We start from the raw sequence: 25,076 nt of genomic DNA, 5'->3' as shown, positions 1-25,076 counted from the left end.
GTTGAGTAATATTGCCCTGTGACAGACAATATGACTGCTACAGTTTCACTAGGCAGTAGGAATTTATCAGCTTCATCATAATCTTAGGGAACTACCATTGTATATATGGTCCATCATTGACTAAAATGTTATGTGGCATGTCATTGTGTTAACAGTTCTGCTTTTATCATTTTTAAAATTGTGTGACTAGGACATTTAAAATTTTAAATTGTTTCATAAAATAAATGAGGTGTATTTGCTATTTTAGCGAGGTCTACTTGAAGTGCTTTATGATATCTTTCGTCTTCCTCTACCTGTTGTGACTGAGGAGTTCATAGAAGCACTACTCAGTGTAGGTAAGTATTGAAGTACATTTGTATCTTTTCATATATTGTAATTTTTATATAATGGAGACAAAGTTCCTAAAAGGAGAAATAGTAAATATTGAATACGATTTTCTTTTCTTGCTGCATAATTGTGGTAGGAAATTAATATAAAAATAAAACCTGAAATTCCTAAGACTGAGAAATTTTAATTTCTTCTTTATCACCTTGGCTCTTAGAGCAATTAAATTAATAGGAATGGGCGGGCCAACAAAGGAAGAGTGGAGACAGTAAGAAACCTATGTAATCCTCAGATTATCTAATTCTCATCTTACATTAGTTGAGCCAAATGACTTAAAGTACCGAAGTCCCAAAATGAAGGAAATTAGATCTGCGTGTATTTACTTAACTAGTTTTGTTTATATCTTTTGAATGTATGGTATTTAACCAGCACTTTTTAAACTTTGTAGCCTGGCTAGCTGATGATTTTATACTCATCTGAAATGTTTCAGTGATATCTAATCTTTTCCTTACCGTATTTTAACTGTTTTAGATCCTGGGAGGTTCCAAGACAGTTGGAGGCTTTCAGATGGCTTTGTGGCAGCTGAGGCAAAAACTATTCTTCCTCATCGTGCCAGATCCAGGTAGAATTTAAATATAAAAAGGATTTCAATTTATTAGAATTAGGGTTTTTATGTTAGACTGTATAATCTATGAAACTTTATTTAAATTGTTTCTCTGCTGTTTTTTTCCAGGCCAGACCTCATGGATAATTATTTGGCATTGATACTCTCTGCATTTATTCGTAATGGACTTTTAGAGGTAAGACTTATAAACCTTATTTTATTCCATTTGGTTTATTTTCTCTAACAGATTCTTTCAGGCCAGCCATGGTGGCTCACATCTGTAATCCCAACACTTGGAGAAGCCAAGGCAGGCGGATCACTTGAGGCCAGGAATTCGAGATCAGCCTGACCAGCATGGTGAAATTCTGTCTCAACTAAAAACACAAAAATTATCCATGCATGGTGGCACACCCCTGTAATCCCAGCTACTCGGGAGACTGAGGAATGAGAATTGCTTGAACCCAGGAGGCAGAGGTTATACTGAGCTGAAATCTTGGCATTGCACTCCAGCCTGGGCAACACAGCAAGACTCTTGTCTCACAGAAAAAAAAAAAAAAAACTTGCAGATTGAAAAATAAATCTGATGCATAAATGTTTTCATATGTATTATTTTGCAACAGTCATGTTATCTTTTTATTTTCAAAGGGCCTAGTTGAAGTGATAACAAACAGTGATGATCATATCTCAGTTAGAGCTACCATCCTTTTAGGAGAGCTTTTACATATGGTAAGTTTAACAACTTCTGATTATATGTTTCATATCTTTAATGTTTGAATTTATAAAACAGGTTATTTTAATGGTGTTGCTTTGTATTATCTCAAAAAAATAAATTTGCATTTTTTATAAATGTTTATCTTTGCGTTACAAAAAGCGTTTGGTACTATATCCTGAGATAGATACATATGTGCACGCGTGCACATGCACACACACATATTTCTATCGGTTTTGTAAATGGAATAAATATACAACATACAAAGTACTGAAATGTTGATTTTTACAGTCACTTTCAAAGTTGCCATTTTCATCCTGTAAATCTTAATTGATCTCAGGAAGACTTCCTAAGAAGCAAGAAACTGCAAAACTATGGATACTACTTCAGTCTGCTAAGAATGTACTTGATATGTGGTAGTCAGTGCCTGAATTTTAGAAAGCTTTGTGCAGAAGCTTTAAATATAGTCTTGGTTGAGCATTATAGTCTTTTCTGGAAACTTGTAGTTTGAGGTTCAGAAGATGGGTTTTTTTTTTTTCTTTTCACCATGATTTTGTGATTACAGTAACTTTTGGAAAGTAGGAACTAGGAAAGACTTGACAATTCTTTACTCTCAGCAAATCAGTCGATGAGAGATCCCTGATAGTTTGCAAGGTAGAAATTTATATTTTTGGATTACTTACTAGTTAGTAAAATACAAAATAAAAAGAACCATTTAAAACTCATTGAGGAAATATTGATTCTATGGCAAATCTTTTGAAATTATGTCACAGTTTGCTATTTTTAGCAGGTGTTTTTTGTTTAGGTTTTCTTTCTTGATCTCTTCCCCTCCTCCTTACCCTTTTCCCCTTTCATAGCAACTGGGCTATGTGAGTGAAATAAAGAGCATTAAGTAGAATTTAATTTAACTGTCTTTTTTTAAATAAGTGAATTATTTAGGTGCTTGCTCTGTTCTTTTTTGGCCCAGCTGTGAAAAAATTATATAGTGTCAGAGGCTTTCAGGTCTGATTATTTGTCTTTTAATTCTTAAGATATCATTTCCTATTCAAGAATACCAATACTCAGAGTTATTTGCATTTATATGAAGGAATCTCTATACATTTTGTCTTTTTCCCTTTTCCCATACCCAGAATTCTGTAATTCTCTTGAAATAAAAGAGCTAGTTATTTTGCTTATTATTCTTACATTTGCTGTCTTCCACATTTGATTGATGTACTTGTCTTCATTGATAGCTAGTTGGGTGGTGAGGTTTTTGTTTGGAAAGTAGAAATTAATATTCCTTATTTTAAAGATTATGGCATATGGGACAAACCTATTTTGAGAAAGTAGTTTTTAAAACTTAAAGTCAACTCATAAATTTAGATATGGCATCTAGCATTTTACACGTTATTTTAAACATAACTTAGGTTGAGTCCTGTAATGTTTTGACATATAATCCCTTCTGGTCATTTAAGAATTGAGTTTAATTGGGTATCACTTGAAAACCATATTATTATAATAAAGAATCTGTGAAACTTAATGGTTATGTTAATATAATGTGTGTATCTTTATGTTTCATCCATGTTGAAAGTATTGTAGATATGATATAAATAAGCATGTATTGGGGAAAAAAAGAATTTTATGAGTAAAACCTCAGAATTTGTAATAGTCTTGAATACAGCATTATATGTGCAGGTAATCTATAACAAACTATTTCTACTTCTGAACACTCATGTAAAATGTTATGCTTCATTTTAGGCAAACACAATTCTTCCTCATTCACATAGCCATCATTTGCACTGCTTGCCAACCCTAATGAATATGGCTGCATCCTTTGATATTCCCAAGGAAAAGAGACTGTAAGTTATCAGAGCTTTAGCAGAGTTTTTGTTTGATATATTTAATATTGAATTAGATTATTGTCTCTTTAAAAAAAAATAGTACGGATAGGTTATGCCGGGAAATTCTTTTAAGGAATTTGCGAAAGAAAAAATAGTTCTAAAAATATTTAATTTGTTTTTTAGACTACAAAATACTAATAGTGTAATAAAATCACTTTTTTTCTAGCATGTTTGTAGACAAGGACATAGAGTTGTTATCATATTACTAAAAATGTTAGCTGAGAGTTTTTTGGACTCCTTTACGTCGTGAGCAGCAATTCTGGCTCTTTTTTTTTATGTCTATGAACTATTTCAAATTAAAGCTTTACAATATTAATATATTCTTTTATTTGCATAGTTAAAAATGTTGGAATTTAGTAACAAGTACTACTGGGCCACATAGCAATAAGCTGAACTCTTACTACTGAAGGAGATATTGCAAACATAGAATTTACAAACAAAATTATGGTAATACAACTGTAGCTCTGCTGGAATTCCAGTGCTAATAATAAAACATATATAAAAGGCAATGATGGAAGGGCTCAATTGGGAAGTGCTAGGAGGAACTTAGTTTGACTTGGCGAAGATTATATCTAGGCTAGGAATGTCTTTTTGTGGTCGTTATCTTTTTTTATTTTGTTATTATGATCAGAAACATATTTTTTTGTTTTTTTGCTTGATGTTAGCGAATGGAGTTTTTTAGCTATTCAAAATTTATGTATTTTGTTAAGAGTTATAGTACATTTTTGAAAAGTTTACTTAGCTTTAATAATAAAGTACACTGAATAATCTATTAATTTTCATTCTGCCATTGGAAATACTGTTTAACAGACCAGAGTTGTCCTATAAACTGAGGGCATTAGGAGTCATCTCAGTTCTGTCTCTAGGCTTATATCAGTAATAGTAGCTTTTAGCTTTTATATTAGTAGTTTCATGATGGAAGAATGTACTTTCCCAATACCTGATAGACCTAAACTCTGGGTTAGATTTTGGCCACAAATTCCAGGGTTCATCAGTAATTCAGATTTATCTCCAGAATTCCAGTAAGAATAGTCGTCTTAAAATAGTTTTATCTTTAGCTCAATAAGCTTTCTTTATTAATAAATACTTGCCAGTCAGCACATCCCAATGTTTAAAAATTCTACCTACTAGAAATTCTGAAGGTGAGAGTTGCTACCATATTCTTCAAAATGGCACTTTTATGTACCACAAAGAATTAAATATAATTTATAAAAATATACCATTTACAATTACAGACCAATGGTGGAAAATAGAGACTGTTCAGTTGATACTGGGATCATTGATTATCCATGTGGGAGTACAGTGAAATTATTTCAACCTCATATCATAAACAAAAATAAGTTTCAGGTGGATTAAGGATTTATATGTGAAAAGCAAAGCTTTAAAACTTTGATAAGAAAATATAGAAAACCAGGTTTCTGACCTTGTAGGAGTTCCTAAAACCAATATACAAAAAATACGTACCACCATAGAAGAAAAGTATAGTAAGTACGTGTTCAATTGAGTCTAAATAATCAGTGTGTCTTTATATAAATCAGTAATGTTGTTTATTTTTTGTCTTTGGCTCTCCAAATTTGATGAAATAATTTACTTTATCAATAATAATTTCTAGCCTTGAACTTACGTAAGCTTTAATAATTTACCAAGGTAATCTCTTAAATTGTGTTGGTCTTGCTACTGTATTCATTGAATTGTTTTTCTTATTAGGCGAGCCAGTGCAGCCTTGAACTGTTTAAAACGCTTCCATGAAATGAAGAAACGAGGACCTAAGCCTTATAGTCTTCATTTAGACCACATTATTCAGAAAGCAATTGCAACACACCAGAAACGGGATCAGTATCTCCGAGTTCAGAAAGATATATTTGTTCTTAAGGTGCTGACATGAAATCATGATTTTCAACTTAAACACAACATCTTAATTCCTTAACCATTGGATTTTAGTATCCATGTATTTGAGTTTGCACTTTTCTTCATGCATATGAATTTTCAGATGGCTTCTGAGTTTTATAATTTAGAGATGGGTTTTATAACTTTAAAGTTAAAAAAAAAAACCTTGATCGATGGGATCCTTAAATGGAAAACTGCCTTTCAGTTTTCAAATTTGAAGTTAGTTTTCTGATATGAGGACAGTTTGCCTTAATTTTCTTATTACTTTCTGATGATTTTAGGATACCGAGGAAGCTCTTTTAATTAACCTTAGAGACAGCCAAGTTCTTCAACATAAAGAGAATCTTGAATGGAATTGGAATCTTATAGGGACCATTCTTAAGGTATGAAAAGATACTTCATGGCAATGGCTTGTCTTTAATTTTATTGTTAATTATAACATAATTACGTGTTTGAGAATTGATAAGTACATATGTAATATAACATATTATGTTTTTCTAGTGGCCAAATGTAAATCTAAGAAACTATAAAGATGAACAGTTACACAGGTATGTAAGAACTATTTTGCATTTAAATTTAAAGAACTTAAATATGGATATTAGGCCTAATGCCTGCTAAAATATGTAATAATTTTAAAGACATATACATAGATTTTAACAATGTCTCTTCAGTAGGTACATTCATATATTTTTAAATATAGTCTTATTTTATAACCAAAACATATTAGCAAATTCTTTTTCTAGTTATTTACATTCTGCTTTTAGTTTTGGAATAGATGAAGTAGTTGAGATAAAAGTTTTTCAAATTGGGGTAATATCAACTGCGTAGTGGGTCTTAGCCCTAACATATAAGGATGACATAATAAGGACTTATATTTTTAATATACAACTTTTATTCCTGTTTGACTTTGGAGTTATCCCTTATAACTGCTGTTTACTTTCTCCTTAACCACACCTTCCATAACCTGTGCAGGTGTTTGTAGCGTGAAGAACACTTGAAGCTACTTTGCCATTCTTCATTACACCCATATGTTTTTACTCCCGAGTTTAGACTAACCAGCTATTACTACTGATCTCAGAAAGAGGTCCTTCGTATGTTCAAGAAATTCATGTCATTAACGTTATTATTTGATTGCATTCTCTATTCATGATATGTAACCTAATATCTATAAAAGTTTTAACAAATATAGATAACTTATAAATTGCACTGAAATAAAAAAGCATAGTACTAACTTTTTATATTGCTTGAGAACACAGATGATGTCTTACTCAACTTTGTTTTCCCAGCTCCTGGATTGGACGCCTCTATTGGATTGAATTGTAGTACACTACATTGAACTGAACTAAATTCAATAGAAGCTTAGAACATAATGTTGAAAGATATAATGTTGAAAGATCATAAATTATGTTTATAAATTCATTGGCCTAAATTGCAACTTTTATGCTTGACCTTTTGCCTAATTGTGAAAAACCAACAATATCATAGTGTAGTATCTTACAATTATCTTAACAATAGGACATTTTTGAGCCATGGGACAAAGTTCTTCATGAATACAATAGAAGAAAATTTAAGTTCAGGTGACATCCTCATTTATCCAGTTTTATATTCTAGCTACGTTAAATCTACATTAATCCGGCCAGCATCTTTCTTCTACTTTATTTCTTCTAACCATCTCACCATAAAATTCTTACTCCACAGAGATATTTTTTTAAATGAAGGTTTTTTGTTTGTTTGGTTTTTGGGTTTTTTTTTTTTGGTATGAAATGCTGCTATAAATAACTGCCTGAGACTGGATAATTTCTATAAAGGAAAGAGATTTAATTGACTCACAATTCCACATGGCTAGGGTGGCCTCAGGAAACATAATTGTAGCAGAAGGGGAAGCAAACATATCCTTCTTCATATGGCAGCAGGAGAGGGAAGTACAGAGCACAGGGGAAAAAGCTGCTGATGAAACCATCAGATGTGAGAACTCACTCACTGTCACGAGAACAGCTTGAGGGTAACCGCCCCCGTAATCTTATCTCCTCTCATGAGGTCCCTTTCATGACATGTGGGGATTATGGGAACTACAGTTCAAGGTGAGATTTGGGTGGGGGCACAGCCAAACCATATCATGTACCAAACACTTTTTTTTTTTTTTTTTTTTTTTTGAGGCGGAGTCTCGCTCTGTCGCCCGGGCTGGAGTGCAGTGGCCAGATCTCAGCTCACTGCAAGCTCCGCCTCCCGGGTTTACACCATTCTCCTGCCTCAGCCTCCCGAGTAGCTGGGACTACAGGCGCCCGCCACCTCGCCCGGCTAGTTTTGTATTTTAGTAGAGACGGGGTTTCACCGTGTTAGCCAGGATGGTCTCGATCTCCTGACCTCGTGATCCGCCCGTCTCGGCCTCCCAAAGTGCTGGGATTACAGGCTTGAGCCACCGCGCCCGGCCACCAAACACTTTTAATACATCTCTTGCCATTTGTCCCAGTGGGTCAGACCCAAAACATATTCTGAAAGCGTTATTATGTCATAAGCAATGGTTAAGATTCTAAAATAATTACTTCATTTTTTACTTTGTTGCTACTTGTGTTTTGATTTTAGGTTTGTACGAAGACTGCTTTATTTTTACAAGCCCAGCAGTAAATTATATGCCAACCTGGATCTGGATTTTGCCAAGGCCAAACAGCTCACAGTTGTAGGTTGCCAGTTTACAGAATTTCTTCTTGAATCTGAAGAGGTGAGCATTCTGAATATTTTCCAGAGCAAATTTTTTTTATTGAATTTGCTTCCCTTCCCCTCCCTCTATTTCCACCTTCTGTTTTGCTTTTATTTCTGAATATGCATAAGCTGTATTTGAAAACATAGGAAATGATCCCAGACCTAGAGTTGAATCTGGACTTAGTCACTAGTTACAAGACTGGGCAAGTTATCTGCCCTCTGGAAGACCTGGTTTACTCTTCTGTAAAATGGAGAGTAATATCATCTCCATGCAGCATTGTGTTGAAGCAGATTAAAAAACAGCAGGTACTCACTGATTGATAGCTATTATTGGTAACTTCATCATTATTAAGTTTTTGTACTTGATTGAAGTCGATTTTCTAATTACAGATTTTGAATGCTTTTCTCACAGTATCACAATGTATTTACTTTTAGGATGGGCAAGGTTACTTAGAAGATCTAGTAAAGGATATTGTTCAGTGGCTCAATGCTTCATCTGGAATGAAACCTGAAAGAAGTCTTCAAAATAATGGTTTATTGACCACCCTTAGTCAACACTACTTTTTATTTATTGGAACACTTTCTTGCCACCCTCATGGAGTTAAAATGCTGGAAAAATGCAGTGTATTTCAATGGTGAGCATTCCTAAATTTTGTTGCAATTATACATAAACTTTATTTTTAATATAGTTAGATATGGTATGCTTTTAGTCTGTGTACATGTGTTTGGTTAAGTTTTGTTTTAAATTAGCATTATCTTTGCTTTAATATTCTTTTTTACATGATACTTGTTATTAAATGCTTTCTTTCCAAAAGCTTGTTTATATTAGGAATTTTAAAATATACATTGAACTGTCTTCATGCTCTTCCCACTCCAGCATTCAAAATAGTAACTATGTGTGATGATTGATGTGTTCATTGATTGTGGTAATTTTCACAGTGTATGTGTATATCAAATCAAGTTGTACACCTTGAATAATACAATTTTTATTTGTCATTTATACTTCAGTAAAGCTGGAAAAAATGTTTGTTTAATGCATCAATATAGTAATTTCTTTTAACCTTTCTTATTTTTTTTTTAAGTCTCCTTAATCTTTGCTCCTTGAAAAACCAAGATCACTTGCTTAAACTTACTGTTTCCAGCTTGGACTATAGCAGAGATGGATTGGCTAGAGTCATCCTTTCCAAAATTTTAACTGCAGCTACTGATGTGAGTATAATATAGCCAGTAAAACTATTTCTATAAACAGTTAATTTGCTACTTTATGAATTTTGGGCTAAGTAAAATTAATTTTAAATTCTAAGAATATGATATGGAAATTGAGTTTACTTTAAAATTTTAGTTTCTCCAAGGAACCCCATATAGTACTCATATTTTTATATCACGGAGAATAAGCTGCTAGGTAGAAAGGGAAGTATTTTATTTTACAAGAACCACAAAAGTATTCGTATCAAGGGCTAGACCACCAGTTCCTGTCATGCTTCCCTTTTCAAGTAGCAGCACTCTCCCAAAATAAAATCAAATAGGTTATTTATGGTGAAGGTTTTTTTTTTTTTTTTTAAATGTATTCATTTATCTTTATAGGCCTGCAGGCTCTATGCAACAAAACATTTAAGGGTATTATTGAGAGCTAATGTTGAATTCTTTAATAATTGGGGAATTGAGTTGTTAGTGACCCAGCTACATGATAAAAACAAAACGATTTCTTCTGAAGCTCTTGATATCCTCGATGAAGCATGTGAAGACAAGGTAAATGTTCATTTTTTATAATTTAATACTTATATTTTTTTGAAATACTCATTTGACAGTTTTGTAAAAGTATATAATAGGCATTTTGGAACTAAAACATTTTCTATTTTTATGCAATTATAAACAATAATGATAATCTCTTTTAGGCCAATCTTCATGCTCTCATTCAGATGAAACCAGCTTTATCCCACCTTGGAGACAAGGGTTTGCTTCTCCTCCTGAGGTAAATTTTAAGTAAATTTTCAATTATGTTTTTTTATTGTGTTCTTTGGCAGTGTATATTAAAGATAAATTCAAATCCAAATAGGAAGTACTCTAAAGAGTTTACCTTTTAACATCTGAAATAAACCTTTTTTAGACCTTGTACATCCTTTAATATTGAAATATTGTCNTTTTTTTTTTTTTTTTTTTTTTTTTTTTAAAGACAGAGCCTCACTTTGTCATTCAGGCTAGAGTGCAATGATCCAATCTTGGCTCGATACAACATTTACTGCCTCCCAAGTTCAAGTGATTCTCCTGCCTCAGCCTCCTTAGTAACTGGGACTAAAGGCTCACGCCACCACACCCAGCTGATTTCTTGTATTTTTAGTAGAGACAGAGTTTCACCATGTTGGCCAGGCTGGTCTCAAATTCTTGACCTCAGGTGATCCACTCACCTTGGCCTCCCATAGTGCTGGAATTACAGGCCTGAGCCACTGTGCCTGGCTGACATTTTCTTTATTGTGATTGGGTTCTTGTGTTGTTGCAAAGATTGTGAAAATTTATTTGTAATTGAAGTTATAATAAATTATAGTTGACCTTTTAGTTTTATGAAGGAACTGTTCCTAAAGTCTTTTAGCTCCTTATACTTTTTAAAATTTTAGTTATTTTAGCTTCTTAAGACACTTTTTTTGCCAGACTCAATGTTAAACTATTGCTTGTTTTAATTTGCAGATTTCTCTCCATTCCAAAAGGGTTTTCCTATCTGAATGAAAGAGGTTATGTAGCAAAACAATTGGAAAAGTGGCACAAGGTAACTTCTTATTTGAATAAGGTTGAATTTGTGTGTTTTTATCTTCTGAAATTGATTTGTGAATTTAGAAGGATGGTTTTTTATATCAGTGTTTTGAAATTAATAAGGTTAAATATTTAAACATCCATATCAAGTTATCAAGTTGAGTCCTAAATTCTGCATAATTGTTAGTATTTATAGTTATACATTTTTTTAAACTACAGTTATTTATTTTATTCTGAACTGTTGACTGTATTCATTCTATTGAAATTTGACTTTCAACTCATTTGATTTTATAATCTAATTTATTGGCCCTATTTATCATTTCTTTCATTCTTGGGTCCCTTAATATAACCTACAACTCTGCTTGTGCCCTTTTAAGCTAAAATTAAAATAGTTTTTTTAAATGAAGGGAGATTGAAATCCCAAGGAGATATAATCATTTAATTAAACTTTATTTTAGGATACTACTTTACCTAAATCTGAGAATGAACTTCTTGCTGTCATAGGGAAACCTGATAAGAAGGGAGTAGTTTGAAGATACGAAACAACTTTTCTAGCTTTTCTTTAGCTGGTGATTGCTGTGGCTTCATTATTTTGTTTGAAGTATTATAAGTCATCAAAGCATCTTGGAAACCCATGGTCAGAATGATCTTTACCAATATAAATGATTTTTAGATTTTTCGTCATTTCAGATCAGTTATCCTATTTTCTCTTTTTTGTTAACATAGTTACAGATTCTTTTATAGTGTCTGTATTGAACCGTATTTCATAAGAGATACTCCTAAATGGACTAAAACTTTGAAGCATACAACTTAAGGCATGAAGACTTTTAGTATTTGATGAGTTATAGAACTGAGACAAGATGTGATAGGTTTGTTTCCTAGAAGATATATTTAAATCATCCTAATAAAATTTATTATACAAATCATAGCAGTAGAAAATTGCTTAGAATATTGGTGCAGTGCTTACAAATAGTAAGCATAAAATATTTAAGAGCTATAACAAACTCATATGCAAGGTATAAGGGGGGAACACAGAGGAGAGGTTAATGATTGAGCTTTAGGGATTATCAAGAGAAATGTTGGATAGGCGCAGTAGATGTGATACTTGAAATGGTCTTGAGGAGTAAATAGGCAAATAAATTATAAGAAGGGTATCCACGGAAGGAGCAGAATAAAACTGTATAGATTATTGGAACATTATAGACTTATGAAGAAAGTCATATTCCAATGTAGTTGGAACTAAGATAAGTGTGGAGTGGCAAGATGAGGCTGGAATGGTAAATTAAAGCTGGATTGTAAAAGGCCTCATAAGCCATATTATATCATCCTAAGGGATTTCAATTGTGTATGTAGGGGGGAATCCTTAACAGCTTTTAAAGAGTTATGAGTTGTACTTTAGTAATCCGACCGGTTGCAGTGAAGAGGCGAAATTTTGATCATTGAAGGGAAAGTCTAGGAATACTGACACGAGTTTAGAAACCAGAATTGATGAGTGCCTGAACTTCACTGGTAGTTAGGTTAAATAGATAAGGACACATTTTCTGGGCATTTTCAAAATAAGATGGACAGAATTTATGGACTGATTGGATACAGTAAATAAGAGGTCCAACTTGGCTCATAAGGTTTCTAATTTAATGAGTGAATATATAATGGATCACTATTAAGAGATCACATTTATAAAAAGTGGTTTGCTAAGATTAGGATAATGAATTTTCAGTATGTTGAACTGGCATTGCCTGTGCGATGACCAAGTGATGGCTTAAAAATGTAGATCTGGAGCTCAGATTTGTGAGGAAGATGGCAGATATGGGGGGTCATTAGTATATAGTAGTAGTTGAAACCTGAGCCGAAAGCTTATGGGTATGATAGAACATTTGCATTCATAATACCTTCATCTGTCTACCCTTTGCTAAATATCTGACATATTTTAAATTTAGTGACTGTCATTGTGATACTACGTGCAATTAAAACAATATTATCTTCTAGGAATATAACTCAAAATATGTTGACTTGATTGAGGAACAACTCAATGAAGCACTTACTACTTATCGGAAGCCTGTTGATGGTGATAACTATGTTCGTCGGAGTAACCAAAGGTGTGTACCCAGTGCTAGTTCTCAGTTATCAGATTTAAAACCAGTTCATCATAAATTGTTTTAACATTTCTGAGTTTTTGTACATTCTGTTTCTTACATGATATAGGAAGAATCTTAACGTGCAGCATTAATTGCTCAAAAATTCAGTGGCATTCATAGCATGTTGAATATCCTTACTGATAACGCATTCAGATATACTCCATGCTGGCACCCCAGTATGTATCTCTAGCCCTAGATTCTCTTACCAGTACTTTGAGATCTGATAAACTGTTACAGGTTGAACATCACTTATCCAAAATGCTTGAGTCCAGAAATGTTTCACATTTCAGATTTTTTCACATTTTGGAATATTTGCATATATATAACGAGGTATCTTGGGAATGGTACCCAAGTCTAAACATGAAATTAATCTGTTTCCTACACACCTTATACACATAGCCTAAACATAATTTTATGCAGTGTTTTAAGTAATTTTGTATATGAAATAGTTTGCATTAAATACTAATGTGTGGAATTTTCCACTTACAGTGTCATGTCGGCACTTAAAATGTTTTGGATTTTGGATCATTTTGGATTAGGGATGCTCAGCCTGTATTTTACCTGAGAAATCCTCATTCCTTCTTACTTTCATATTTTTATTTATGCTGGAGAGTTGTATCTAATTTTATTTATCAAATACTTATTAATACTCTTTTGTTCTGATTAGCATATTTAAATTAACCAGGAGATATAATAATCTTCTTTATTATACTAGATTACAGCGTCCTCATGTCTACCTGCCTATACACCTTTATGGACAACTAGTACACCATAAAACAGGCTGCCATTTGTTGGAAGTACAGGTAAAAACATAATTCATTTATTTTAAGTAGCTACAATAGTAAAAAAACAAAATCTTAACATTGCTAAAGTATTACCTTTGCAAAAACTTCTCAGTAGCCTTAATATCAGTGGTGTAATTGCTTTTAAATTCATCTATTTTGTAATTGACTTAGGCATTCTATATTTATTAACCTGAGAAATATTAATGGCCTTGCAGTCCATTAACTGACTTGTGTATGACCTTTTGAATAACTAACTTGTTATGTAGAGTAAGCAGTCCAATGAAGGTCTGAGTTCTTTTCTTACAGTGTATTGGAGAAATTCAGATCTCCAAAACCGTACTGAAAAACTGAGTTTTTCTTCCACTCGTTGGGAAATTAAACTGAACCTGATGCAGATTAAGTTATCCTTGTTGAGCAGTAAATTGAAAGTTGCTGGTTGTGAGCACATTTTATTCTCATGTACTTCATGAAATGTAACAAGCATAGGCAAGCAGTTGTTCTTTGAGTTACGTACACCACATTTATGGTTCTGAATACGTCATGCAACTGTTTTCAATAAATGTAACTTTTCTCTTATTTTAGAAATAAATAGTTACAGGAATATTTGTTTATGAGACAGAACAATAGTTATTTAACAATTTAGTTCCTTTTTGTATCATTGTTCATCTCAGGAGCACAAAGTTTTACATAAACGTACTCTCTAGTTTCATGTGTTTTTATATTATGTCTGTGAAAACTATTGGGACAGGTATTTTCATATTAACATTTGAAAATTTCACCAAAAATTTAAATGATTTTCTCAGTATTACTACTTACATAGTATGATAAAACCTAAGCACTAATTTACTTTCTGCTTTAAAGAATAAGTATGATTGTTTAGTAATACTAAGTGCCAAGTACTTTGGTAAGCACTGTATGTGCAATAATTTATTAAATCCTGAAACCTTATGATGCAAATGTTATTATCACTCTTCTAAATATTAGGAAATCAAAGGGTGGGGAGATGAAGTAACTTTCCCAAGGCCACGCAGTTAATAAGTGATGATTCTAGAATGTGAATTCAGAACCCCTGCCCTAATGCTGCTTCTCAAGAAATTTTACATAAAATTATTTAGAACTTTAAGTATGCAAAATGACAAAAGCAAGCCTTATATAGGTTTTATGATGCAATAAGAAAATAAATACATAAATATATTATTACTCATGCTATTTTTTTTATTTCTCCAGAATATTATTACAGAACTCTGTCGTAATGTTCGTACACCAGATTTGGATAAATGGGAAGAAATTAAAAAACTGAAAGCATCTCTTTGGGCCTTGGTTTGTAATAAACACTTCTGTAAGATCTTTACAATTTTTAGATTTTTCAGGTTTTTTTTTCATTTATACTAAATAGATAAATATTATTTTCTTTGGGACTTCTTCTTAGATTAATATTCAAGACTGGATTGTTCCTGCCAATTTAAGTATTATCTCTATGTTGAAGAATAGTTGGTTGAACTATTAGTTTTGTGACTTTTGTTTTGTTGCTAAGACAACTAGAATTAATTCATGCCTAATGTTCTTTACTTGAGGTTTTTACATTTTTTTCTGTCTCAGAGATGAGGTTAAATTTGTTTCTTAGTAGCTTTCCAAATCTTTTGAAAGAGTTACTCTTGTAAATCTATTTGATGTAAGTGATTTCTTTTCTTTCAGGGAAATATCGGCTCATCAAATTGGGGTCTCAATTTGCTACATGAAGAAAACGTGATTCCAGATATACTAAAACTTGCAAAACAGTGTGAAGTTCTCTCCATCAGAGGGTAGGGCATTTAACTCAGAAATCTTTCTAATGTAGACATTGTTATTCACAAATGGATGTTAGGGAAAAGTATTTTATGATTAAGTGCAGTGCATAACTGTTAATCCACTGAAAGTTCTAATGATACAAGATTATTAACTGTATTAAGTTAAACATAAATAAACTCCTTGTTTACTATTGTAATTTGATTTTTATTATGATATTGAAGTTTGCCTTGTAGGTAACAGGTAAGGCATAGTGTTATACAGATATTCCAGTAGTCCAGTTTGCCCAACTGTTCCAGATTTGTACTAGAAAAGCTAATATATATCTTTTTGCTTATATTGCATTGTGTTCTTTTTGTTTTGTTGTAATTACTATCTTTATTGGGAAAGTTTGCTTGTTTTTTATTGCTGTTAGTTTATTCCTAACTAGTTTTAATAAATTTTTTTTTTTTTTTCCACAAATGAAACCATTTTGGTGGGTTTTAGAGAAAGTTCAAAGTACATATAGCAAATGAATCTGGTTGCTTTAAGAAATCTCAGCTTGGAATTATAACTGTTTTTACTGCATCTTTTATATACAGGACCTGTGTATATGTACTTGGGCTCATAGCTAAAACCAAACAAGGCTGTGATATTCTAAAATGTCACAACTGGGATGCTGTGAGGCATAGTCGCAAACATCTGTGGCCAGTGGTTCCAGATGATGTGGAACAACTCTGTAATGAACTTTCATCTATTCCAAGCACTCTAAGTTTGAACTCAGAGTCAACCAGCTCTAGACATAATAGTGAAAGTGAATCTGTGCCATCGAGTGAGTATCCTGACAGGTTCATTTAAAGTTAGCAAATGTTAACATTTATATTTGAATTTTAAAATTTAAATGTATTTGTTACATTCCTAATTTGCGTTTGTCTAAGATAATTTTTTGGCAATAATAGCCTCTTGGAGAATGTATATCTTTTCATAACACAGAGTATAATCACCAGCTTACATTATTCTCTCTCCTTCTTAGTAGCTTTTGAGAATTCCTACAAAGTTATGTAATAAGCCATGTGCCAGAAGAACCAGTCCTCCTTTTTTCGGCAGAAAAGAAACAAATATAATAAGTATTTATTTATCTACCTTCTTTATTTAATCTTTTACTCATTTTCAGATACCGAGATTATTTGAGCCAGAATATATTTTTAACAGATATTACATTCCCATCTTCATTTTTCGAGAGAACACTAATTTTAAAATAGTTAGTGAAATTGTTAATAGAGTAGCAAAAATAGTTATACATAAAATGATTTGTGGTTTTAAGTCCCATGCTAAGTGGTGTTAGGTGTATAAAATTTAAGGCATGGTTCTTCCTTTTAAGAAGATAGTGTCAGATTTACTGTGTATTTCACCAAATCTGAGATGCCATGAATTATGAAATGTACCAATATTTTATGTACCACAAAAGAAGAAGAAAAAGTGCTGCCTATTAAACTAGGACATACTACTATTGCAAGATGCATTCTGATTTTAGAATCAGATTCTGTGTGAAAATAGAAGAGATTAAATGTGAAAAGTGTGCATCTTACAATTGACAAAATATAGAAATGGCAATGCAGTATGCAAGTTCACTTAGGATTTTCTTTTACCTTCTTTCAAAATTTATTTGAAGTAGTTTATAATTATTCAACAGAGAAGTTAAAAATAAAAGAAAAATCCTATTAGATGTCATTAGGCACTCACTTGAGTTGCATCTTCTAGTAGAGTTGGGCACTAAATTTAATGAGTTTCTTAGTGTCTAAGGTAAAATGGGAAATAAGCATAATTTAAACATGAATTTAAAATGTTATCACTTGGTTCTCTGTAAGTATATTTTAAGATTGGGAATTCATTTCTTACAAGATGAATTTCTCCTGCCTATAGTAATTTAAAGATGAACTACCAGGAATCTGTAGTAACTGAGTAAGCATCCTTGGTCAAGTCTCCTTTTTCCCTTTAATTTCATCATGAATATTCTCATAAATTACATAATTTTACTTTTTATTCAAGTCCAAACTCTGGGTTTCAAGAAGGATATTTTCATGTAGCTGAATGGTTTAACCCTTTATTTTTAAATTTTTTCCTCTAGATGACTAAAAAAATATTTCCTGAAATGTGATGTCACTAGTAGTTACCATGAATTTGTCATTTTTTATGTGTTTTTATTAATTGATCCTTCAATCATAGGTATGTTCATATTGGAGGATGACCGGTTCGGCAGCAGCTCTACTAGTACGTTTTTCCTTGATATCAATGAAGATACAGAACCAGCATTTTATGACCGATCTGGACCCATAAAGGATAAAAATTCGTTCCCTTTCTTTGCTTCTAGTAAACTTGTGAAGAATCGTATCTTAAATTCGCTTACTTTGCCTAACAAAAAACATCGTAGTAGCAGTGATCCAAAAGGAGGGAAACTGTCATCTGAAAGTAAGACAAGCAACAGACGAATCAGAACACTTACGGAGCCCAGTGTTGATTTTAATCATAGTGATGATTTTACACCCGAATCCACTGTACAGAAAACATTACAATTAGAGACTTCATTTATGGGGAATAAGCACATTGAAGACACTGGTAGTACACCAAGCATTGGAGAAAATGACTTAAAATTCACCAAGAATTTTGGTACAGAGAATCACAGAGAAAATACAAGCCGAGAGAGGTTAGTAGAAAGTTCAACAAGCTCACATATGAAGATGCGTAGCCAAAGTTTTAATACAGACACTACAACAAGTGGCATAAGTTCAATGAGCTCAAGTCCTTCACGAGAGACAGTAGGTGTAGATGCTACAACTATGGACACAGACTGTGGAAGCATGAGTACTGTGGTAAGTACTAAAACTGTTAAGACAAGCCACTATTTGACGCCACAGTCTAACCATCTGTCTCTCTCCAAATCAAATTCGGTGTCCCTGGTGCCTCCAGGTTCTTCACATACGCTTCCTAGAAGAGCACAGTCCCTTAAAGCACCCTCTATTGCTACAATTAAAAGTCTAGCAGATTGTAACTTTAGTTACACAAGTTCTAGAGATGCTTTTGGCTATGCTACACTGAAAAGACTACAACAACAAAGAATGCATCCATCCTTATCTCACTCTGAAGCTTTGGCATCTCCAGCAAAAGATGTGCTATTTACTGATACCATCACCATGAAGGCCAACAGTTTTGAGTCCCGATTAACACCAAGCAGGTGAGCAAATACATGTTTAGAAGTGACCAACCCTGTCTCTACTAAAAATACAAAAAGTTAGCCGGGCCTAGTGGCGGGCGCCTGTGGTACCAGCTACTCGGGAGGCTGAGGCAGGAGAATGGCGTGACCCTGGGAGGCGGAGCTTGTAGTAAGCTGAGATCGCGCCCCTGCACTCCAGCCTGAGCGACAGAGCAAGACTCCGTCTCAAAAAAAAAGAAGTGACCAATAGTGGTTGCATTTTAACAGATTTAAATACAAAACGTTAGCCAGGTTTTTTTAAACACTACATAAGCCTCATAACTGACCTATTATAATTGTTTACTATGGTAGGCTATAAGCTCCTTGTTACCCGATATGACTTGAAATAGATTCTTGCAGCTGCGAGGGGGGAAAAAGTCCTATAGGCCCTGAAAATAAACACACATGCTTTGCAAAGGACATACAAGTCACAAGCTTTTTTTTTATTTATTTCTCGCTTCTGCAAGGATCGATTTTAAAAGAAGCATGTCGGGGAATCAGGAGCTTAAGACCTACAATAACAAACAACCTTTTCAGGTAGGTCAATTTAAGGCTCCACAAGTTGACCTCTTTATTATTTTTTTAAAAAGATAACTGAAAATTGCAGTGAAATTATTTTCACTTTAAGTAGCTGTGATTATTAAATAGGAACCTAATAAACACTAAATGAATTACTTGATCCTCATGACTCAGCAGGGATTTCGATACCATATTTAGATTATATCAAGCTAGTCAAAGTGAATAGTTTAGATTTTACTTTTAAAAGATACACATTATTTGTTGCAAAAAAGTTTTGTACCTATAATTTTTGTGATTGGACCAAATGCTTCTAAACAGCTTTCCTTAGTTTTAAATTATTCATTTACATTTATTTAAGTGGATTAATATATGTCAACTACTTGTTTGTCAACAATGTATGTTAGAATACGGTAGCACATATTAAGCACTCAATAAAAGTTAGCTATTATTTTTATCATCATTGGTTGTTATTTAATGTAATCCATCTAGCCCTTAAATTATTCTTAATAACATTAGGCAGTTTTGTTTCAATAATACTTAACACATTTAATAGAATGTTTCCTGGTAGCAGATGACAAATTATGTACCCTTGTAGGATTTAAGAAATGGTGCAGCAATGTCTCATCTATCTGGAACTCACTAGCTTTCACAACCTTGTCCAGGACAAAGCCAAGGAAACTTCTCAACAGCTCACTGCAGTAAATCTATGCAGTAAAGTTCATGAATTTCAAAAATTCCTAAGCCTCAGTTACCTTATCTGGTGAAGATTGCACTAGATCAGTGGTTTTAAGCTTTTGTATTGTTGTTTTTTAAGCAGAGAAATTCCTCTTCCACATAAAGGTTTATATGGAAACCCAATAGGTAGAACAGATAAAAAGGGAGCTATACTGGTTGAAATAGGAATTGGGAAGGGGAATTATCCAATAATTGTTTTCCTCCCACTCCAGTAATCCTTGAAGAGTTTTATGGAATCAAAGAAATGTAACAGATTACAGTTTGAAAGACTGTTTTTTTGGGTGAAAATTAGGAGCTTCTTTTTTGCTATGATAATCTTAATAGCTACTATTTAGAAAGCGTTTATTTTGTGTGTTTTACAAAATAGTTCTTTGATTTAATATTAGGCTGCATTCATACATTTTAAAGACTTGGTTTTCCAAATAAAAATATCTTCATATAAATGTATATAAATGTGGAACCTTGCATAGTGCCTTGTATGTATACAGCAGATGCCAAGTAAATATTTTAGCATGTCTGTTGCATAAGTAAGAATCTGTATGAGAAAGATGTATCTTATGGAAATACCAGTGTATCATATTTGTTATGGAATCTCTAGTAGTAAGGAGTATGTTGTGGAAATATCAGTGCTTTATGCCAGGATATCTCTTGTTATAAATGACCATTTTGCTCTTGTGTCTGTCTTGTGTGCTACATAAACTTATGTTGATAATGAAGGCATTAAGGTAATTATCACACAAATAATGATATATAATTGATCTTATTTTTTATAAATATAATATTAAATAGAGTTAATACACATATCGTTAATTACATAAATGCCAAATCTAGTAGTCTCAAGTGATTATGAAGATAGTCCTTGGACCATGCTCTGACTTCTGAGGTCAGTTTCTTTTTTTACTTCTAAATGTTGAAAGTTATTCTAATTGCCCACCTTTTCACCTTTACCTGAGCGACCGTAACAATTGTTTTTGATAACAGTCAACATTACTGATGACCTTTTACATAGAAGTCTATAACAGCTAATATTTTAAAGTGTTTATGTGTTCCCAGTAAACAAGATGACACTGCTTAATACATGACTAGCTGCTTGTCTTTTATGAAGGTAGGAATATATGTTATTTCTTCATATAATTAAAATAACAGGTCAAGAAACTAATGCAAGTGGTTTTTTTTATGGTTTTATAGGTTCATGAAAGCCTTAAGTTATGCATCATTAGATAAAGAAGATTTATTGAGTCCTATTAATCAAAATACCCTGCAACGATCCTCCTCAGTGCGGTCCATGGTGTCCAGTGCCACATACGGGAGTTCAGATGATTACATCGGTCTTGCTCTCCCGGTGGATATAAATGATATATTCCAGGTATCATAATACATTTTATTGTTTTCCTATGAGTTGGTTTCCTGTTTTTTCATGTTCTATAACTGCTTACTAGAAGTCATAATTTAGAGTGGGCACTAGTTTGGGGCAGCATGATTTTTAAGACCGTTTTGTTTAAAGAAACTTTAAGATTAAAATTATTTTACCTTTTTCAACTACTCTGTACTCTTTTATTTAGTCCTTAGAACATTATCCTTCCCTCTCTTCCCATATTAAATCAGTATCTCATTTGATTTCTTTATCCATAGAAATTTATGTAGAAATTTGTGAAATTTCTAACTTGTTTTTTAGTCACTTTTAACTTACACTTCATTTTAAAATCCTCATTCCTATTTATCCCATGAAAGGTAGCCACATGTGGTACCCAGTAATTTAAGGTGACCCTAATCCCAGGAGATGCCCACAGATCTCTAGATGGTATATAGTACTAAAGAACACATTTTCTTAGAAGTTTAAAGACATTTTAGATAAACACTAAAATAATTATTTTAATGTCCATTTACTCACTAAGAATATAATAAAGACTTTTTGGGTTACTTTGTTAAATTTTGGTAGTTGAACCTTCAGTAAACTTGATTATAGGTTCATATGCTATAGTAATTCTATTTTAATTGTATTTTGTTTAATTTTGCTAATTTTCATAAAGTGGGCTTATTTTTATATAGCAGGACTTACCATGGTTTATATCTTTTTTAGGTAAAGGATATTCCCTATTTTCAGACAAAAAACATACCACCACATGATGATCGAGGTGCAAGAGCATTTGCCCATGATGCAGGAGGTAATGCATTGTGCTTTGTACTTGTGAGATGCCTCTTTATATTAAAAAGAAAACTCTTAGTTCTGTCTAGTAGGATAACACTAAAAATTTAGGAAGACTCTCTTTTGGATCAACTTTAAAATTATACCAAAACAATTGTTAAAGTCAGCTTAAAATTAAACCACATTTTGTGTGTGTGTGAGGGACTTAACATTGTTTTCAGTGAAGTACTCAAACTTTCAAGGAAATAAAACCAAATTAGTTGTTTCTGTTTTTAAAAAGTAGCACATGAACAATGTGTAACACAAATCCTCATAGATCCAGGAAATAGCTATTTGTTTAGAGTAAGGAGAGATAGAAATGTACTTATAAAATACATGATCTTTGTTACGAACTGTTATATTTTAATATGTAAATATAAGCCACAGGTTTTATAGCTTTATGATTTTGATGACTTTTTAAACAGATGCTTCTTTATACTTAGAATTGTTACATATCTTTAGACAAATATTGAAGATAGTTGAAATGATGCATTATATAATCTCAGTTTTTCCATTTTGTATTTAAAACTCTATATTAAAATAACAAATGTCTGCTAGCTTTCCTTATTTTATAATTTAAGGCAAATTATTCATTTTCTTTCCAGTTAGATTTTAGTCATAAAATGTGCTATTTAGCTTTCTTTAAAATTTCACATAATTTACGATACCTTGAAAAGTACTATCTTTATTGGATTATGTTTTATATTTACTTATGCACAGGTCTTCCATCTGGAACTGGAGGTCTTGTAAAAAATTCTTTTCACTTGCTACGACAGCAGATGAGTCTTACGGAAATTATGAATTCAATCCATTCAGATGCCTCTCTGTTTTTAGAAAGTACAGAAGACACTGGACTACAGGAACATACAGATGATAACTGCCTTTATTGTGTCTGTATTGAAATTCTGGGTTTCCAGCCCAGCAACCAACTAAGTGCAATATGTAGTCATTCAGGTAAGTGATCATGTCCTTTGAGGTAAATCCACTTGAATTTGAATCTGGCCACAAGTCATCTCCCAGCCCTATTAATCATATATATCCTCTTGCTCCATTCTCACTATCTCAGCCTCAGTTCAGTCACTTAGCGTCTCCCTATTGGAGTGTTAGTATTTTAGCCTCTAATTTTGGTCTCTTCCAATTCATCTTTCATACTATATCCTGGAATTAATCTGTGTGCAATTCTTTAATGGCTATTCATTCTTAACACACAAGACACTCTGTCATCTGTCTAGTGGTCTTTTTCACCTTCCTCCTTTCCTGCAGTTGACATGTCTTTACTAACTGACCTGAAGTTTTTGAACAAATTTCTAGGCATGAAAAACGTATTTTCCCTGCTGTCCTCTCTTTGCTCTTTACCCTCCCTACACATACGTGGTCTATTTGGCAAGTCCACCTCATCCTACATGTCAGCATTATTTGGCCTGTGACGTCTTCTCTGACTCTCTGAGGCAGGTGTTGACACTCCTTCCTGTTTCCTCTCATTGCCCTTTGCACATAGATCTCTTATGACAATTATGATGATTACAACTTGGTTATTTTTGTTCTTCCACTCAGTTAAGTTCAGTTAGGGTATGGTCTGTCAGTCTTTACATTTTTATATTTCTGATACCTATGTATGTACTGCTTTGTACAGCAGGCCGGCCCATAGTATGTATTTGTTAAGTAAATAAAGTAGACCTATACTGAGCTTTTTTTTTTTTTTTAATCAACAAGTGACATATATTAGCAATTTTAAATAAGTATATGTGTGTTTAAAGAATTACCTTTTCTTGGTGAATATCACTTAACCACCTTCAGAAAAACTGGTGATGACTAAAGTTCTCTGGTTTACTTTTCCAAATTCCTTTTTGGTATTCTAATTCAGAGTTTCCCAGCAGGTGAGTTGCAGCACACTGATATGCCAAATTATGTTATGCTGAGATGCTGATGCTCTCATGGTTCCAGGTCACAGTGGGGCCTGAGTCTGACAGATCCCTGGAGTAGGCCTTTTCCACTGTGAACAGCCCTGTCCAGGCCCTTTTCATGCTATAATCATTTTCTATGAGGAAAAAAGTTTTGGAGTGTTTGGTGTATTGCATACAATTAGAGAAGATGTTATTTTATATTCTTTCTTTTTAGTGTGCAATGTAAGCACAGGAATTAAGCCATTATGGTGCTTTAATTGAAATAATTATTTTTTTTCTTCAGACTTTCAAGATATTCCATATTCTGATTGGTGTGAGCAGACCATCCATAATCCCTTAGAAGTGGTTCCCTCTAAGTTTTCGGGGATTTCTGGATGCAGTGATGGAGTGTCTCAAGAAGGCTCAGCTAGCAGCACCAAAAGCACGGAATTGTTACTAGGTGAGTCTTCGGATTCAGATCCAATCATTATTAGTAAAACTGTTATTAGTTGGTTTTGTTTTTCGTAAATACTGTAAATTAAAGTTGTCTTAAAACAATAATACATCCATTTTAGTGAAGCAATTTAACACTGTTAAATATTGCACCTATATCACCCACTGATATAGAGCCTCTTAGCTATCTGCTTTTATTAGAGTTTTGCTCCCAAAATGATAGGCAGATCATGTGTAATTGATCTCAGTTCTAGGTGTTTAGGTGAAGTTTAAAAATAAATTTCATGAGTTTTAATTATTTTTGTTGTGATATAGATAATATTTAACTTCTCCCTGAAATCTTTTTAGGTGTTAAAACAATTCCAGATGATACACCAATGTGCCGTATACTCCTTCGCAAAGAAGTTCTAAGATTAGTCATTAATTTGAGTAGTTCAGTTTCAACTAAATGTCATGAGACTGGGCTTTTAACGTGAGTAAACTATGTGCATAAGTATTATTTGTTTATTCTGTTTTTT

At 32.9% G+C, this 25,076-nt stretch overlaps 1 protein-coding gene across 4 annotated transcripts in view; it reads left to right on the top strand.

Moving 5' to 3' along the window:
- Positions 1-25,076, top strand: part of RICTOR (RPTOR independent companion of MTOR complex 2) — a 131,514-nt gene that overhangs the window by 99,979 nt on the left and 6,459 nt on the right. For all 4 annotated transcript variants that reach the window (XM_017853180.1, XM_017853179.1, XM_017853181.1 and 1 more), the window contains 25 exons: positions 248-335; positions 856-946; positions 1,058-1,124; positions 1,574-1,654; positions 3,375-3,475; positions 5,225-5,390; positions 5,686-5,787; positions 5,906-5,952; positions 7,988-8,123; positions 8,540-8,739; positions 9,187-9,313; positions 9,689-9,853; positions 10,000-10,076; positions 10,787-10,865; positions 12,836-12,945; positions 13,700-13,787; positions 14,997-15,089; positions 15,465-15,571; positions 16,136-16,365; positions 17,760-18,765; positions 21,226-21,403; positions 22,118-22,202; positions 22,943-23,176; positions 24,410-24,565; positions 24,907-25,030. In XM_017853180.1, the coding sequence (XP_017708669.1) occupies positions 248-335; positions 856-946; positions 1,058-1,124; positions 1,574-1,654; positions 3,375-3,475; positions 5,225-5,390; positions 5,686-5,787; positions 5,906-5,952; positions 7,988-8,123; positions 8,540-8,739; positions 9,187-9,313; positions 9,689-9,853; positions 10,000-10,076; positions 10,787-10,865; positions 12,836-12,945; positions 13,700-13,787; positions 14,997-15,089; positions 15,465-15,571; positions 16,136-16,365; positions 17,760-18,765; positions 21,226-21,403; positions 22,118-22,202; positions 22,943-23,176; positions 24,410-24,565; positions 24,907-25,030 (3,938 nt within the window). The remainder of the gene's footprint in view (positions 1-247; positions 336-855; positions 947-1,057; positions 1,125-1,573; positions 1,655-3,374; positions 3,476-5,224; positions 5,391-5,685; positions 5,788-5,905; positions 5,953-7,987; positions 8,124-8,539; positions 8,740-9,186; positions 9,314-9,688; positions 9,854-9,999; positions 10,077-10,786; positions 10,866-12,835; positions 12,946-13,699; positions 13,788-14,996; positions 15,090-15,464; positions 15,572-16,135; positions 16,366-17,759; positions 18,766-21,225; positions 21,404-22,117; positions 22,203-22,942; positions 23,177-24,409; positions 24,566-24,906; positions 25,031-25,076) is intronic.

Source organism: Rhinopithecus bieti, unplaced genomic scaffold (genome assembly GCF_001698545.2).
Source record: "Rhinopithecus bieti isolate Rb0 unplaced genomic scaffold, ASM169854v2 scaffold_34818, whole genome shotgun sequence".
Taxonomy (NCBI): domain Eukaryota; kingdom Metazoa; phylum Chordata; class Mammalia; order Primates; family Cercopithecidae; genus Rhinopithecus; species Rhinopithecus bieti.
Note: the sequence above shows the minus strand (reverse complement) of the source record. Positions and strands in the feature narration are given on the sequence as shown.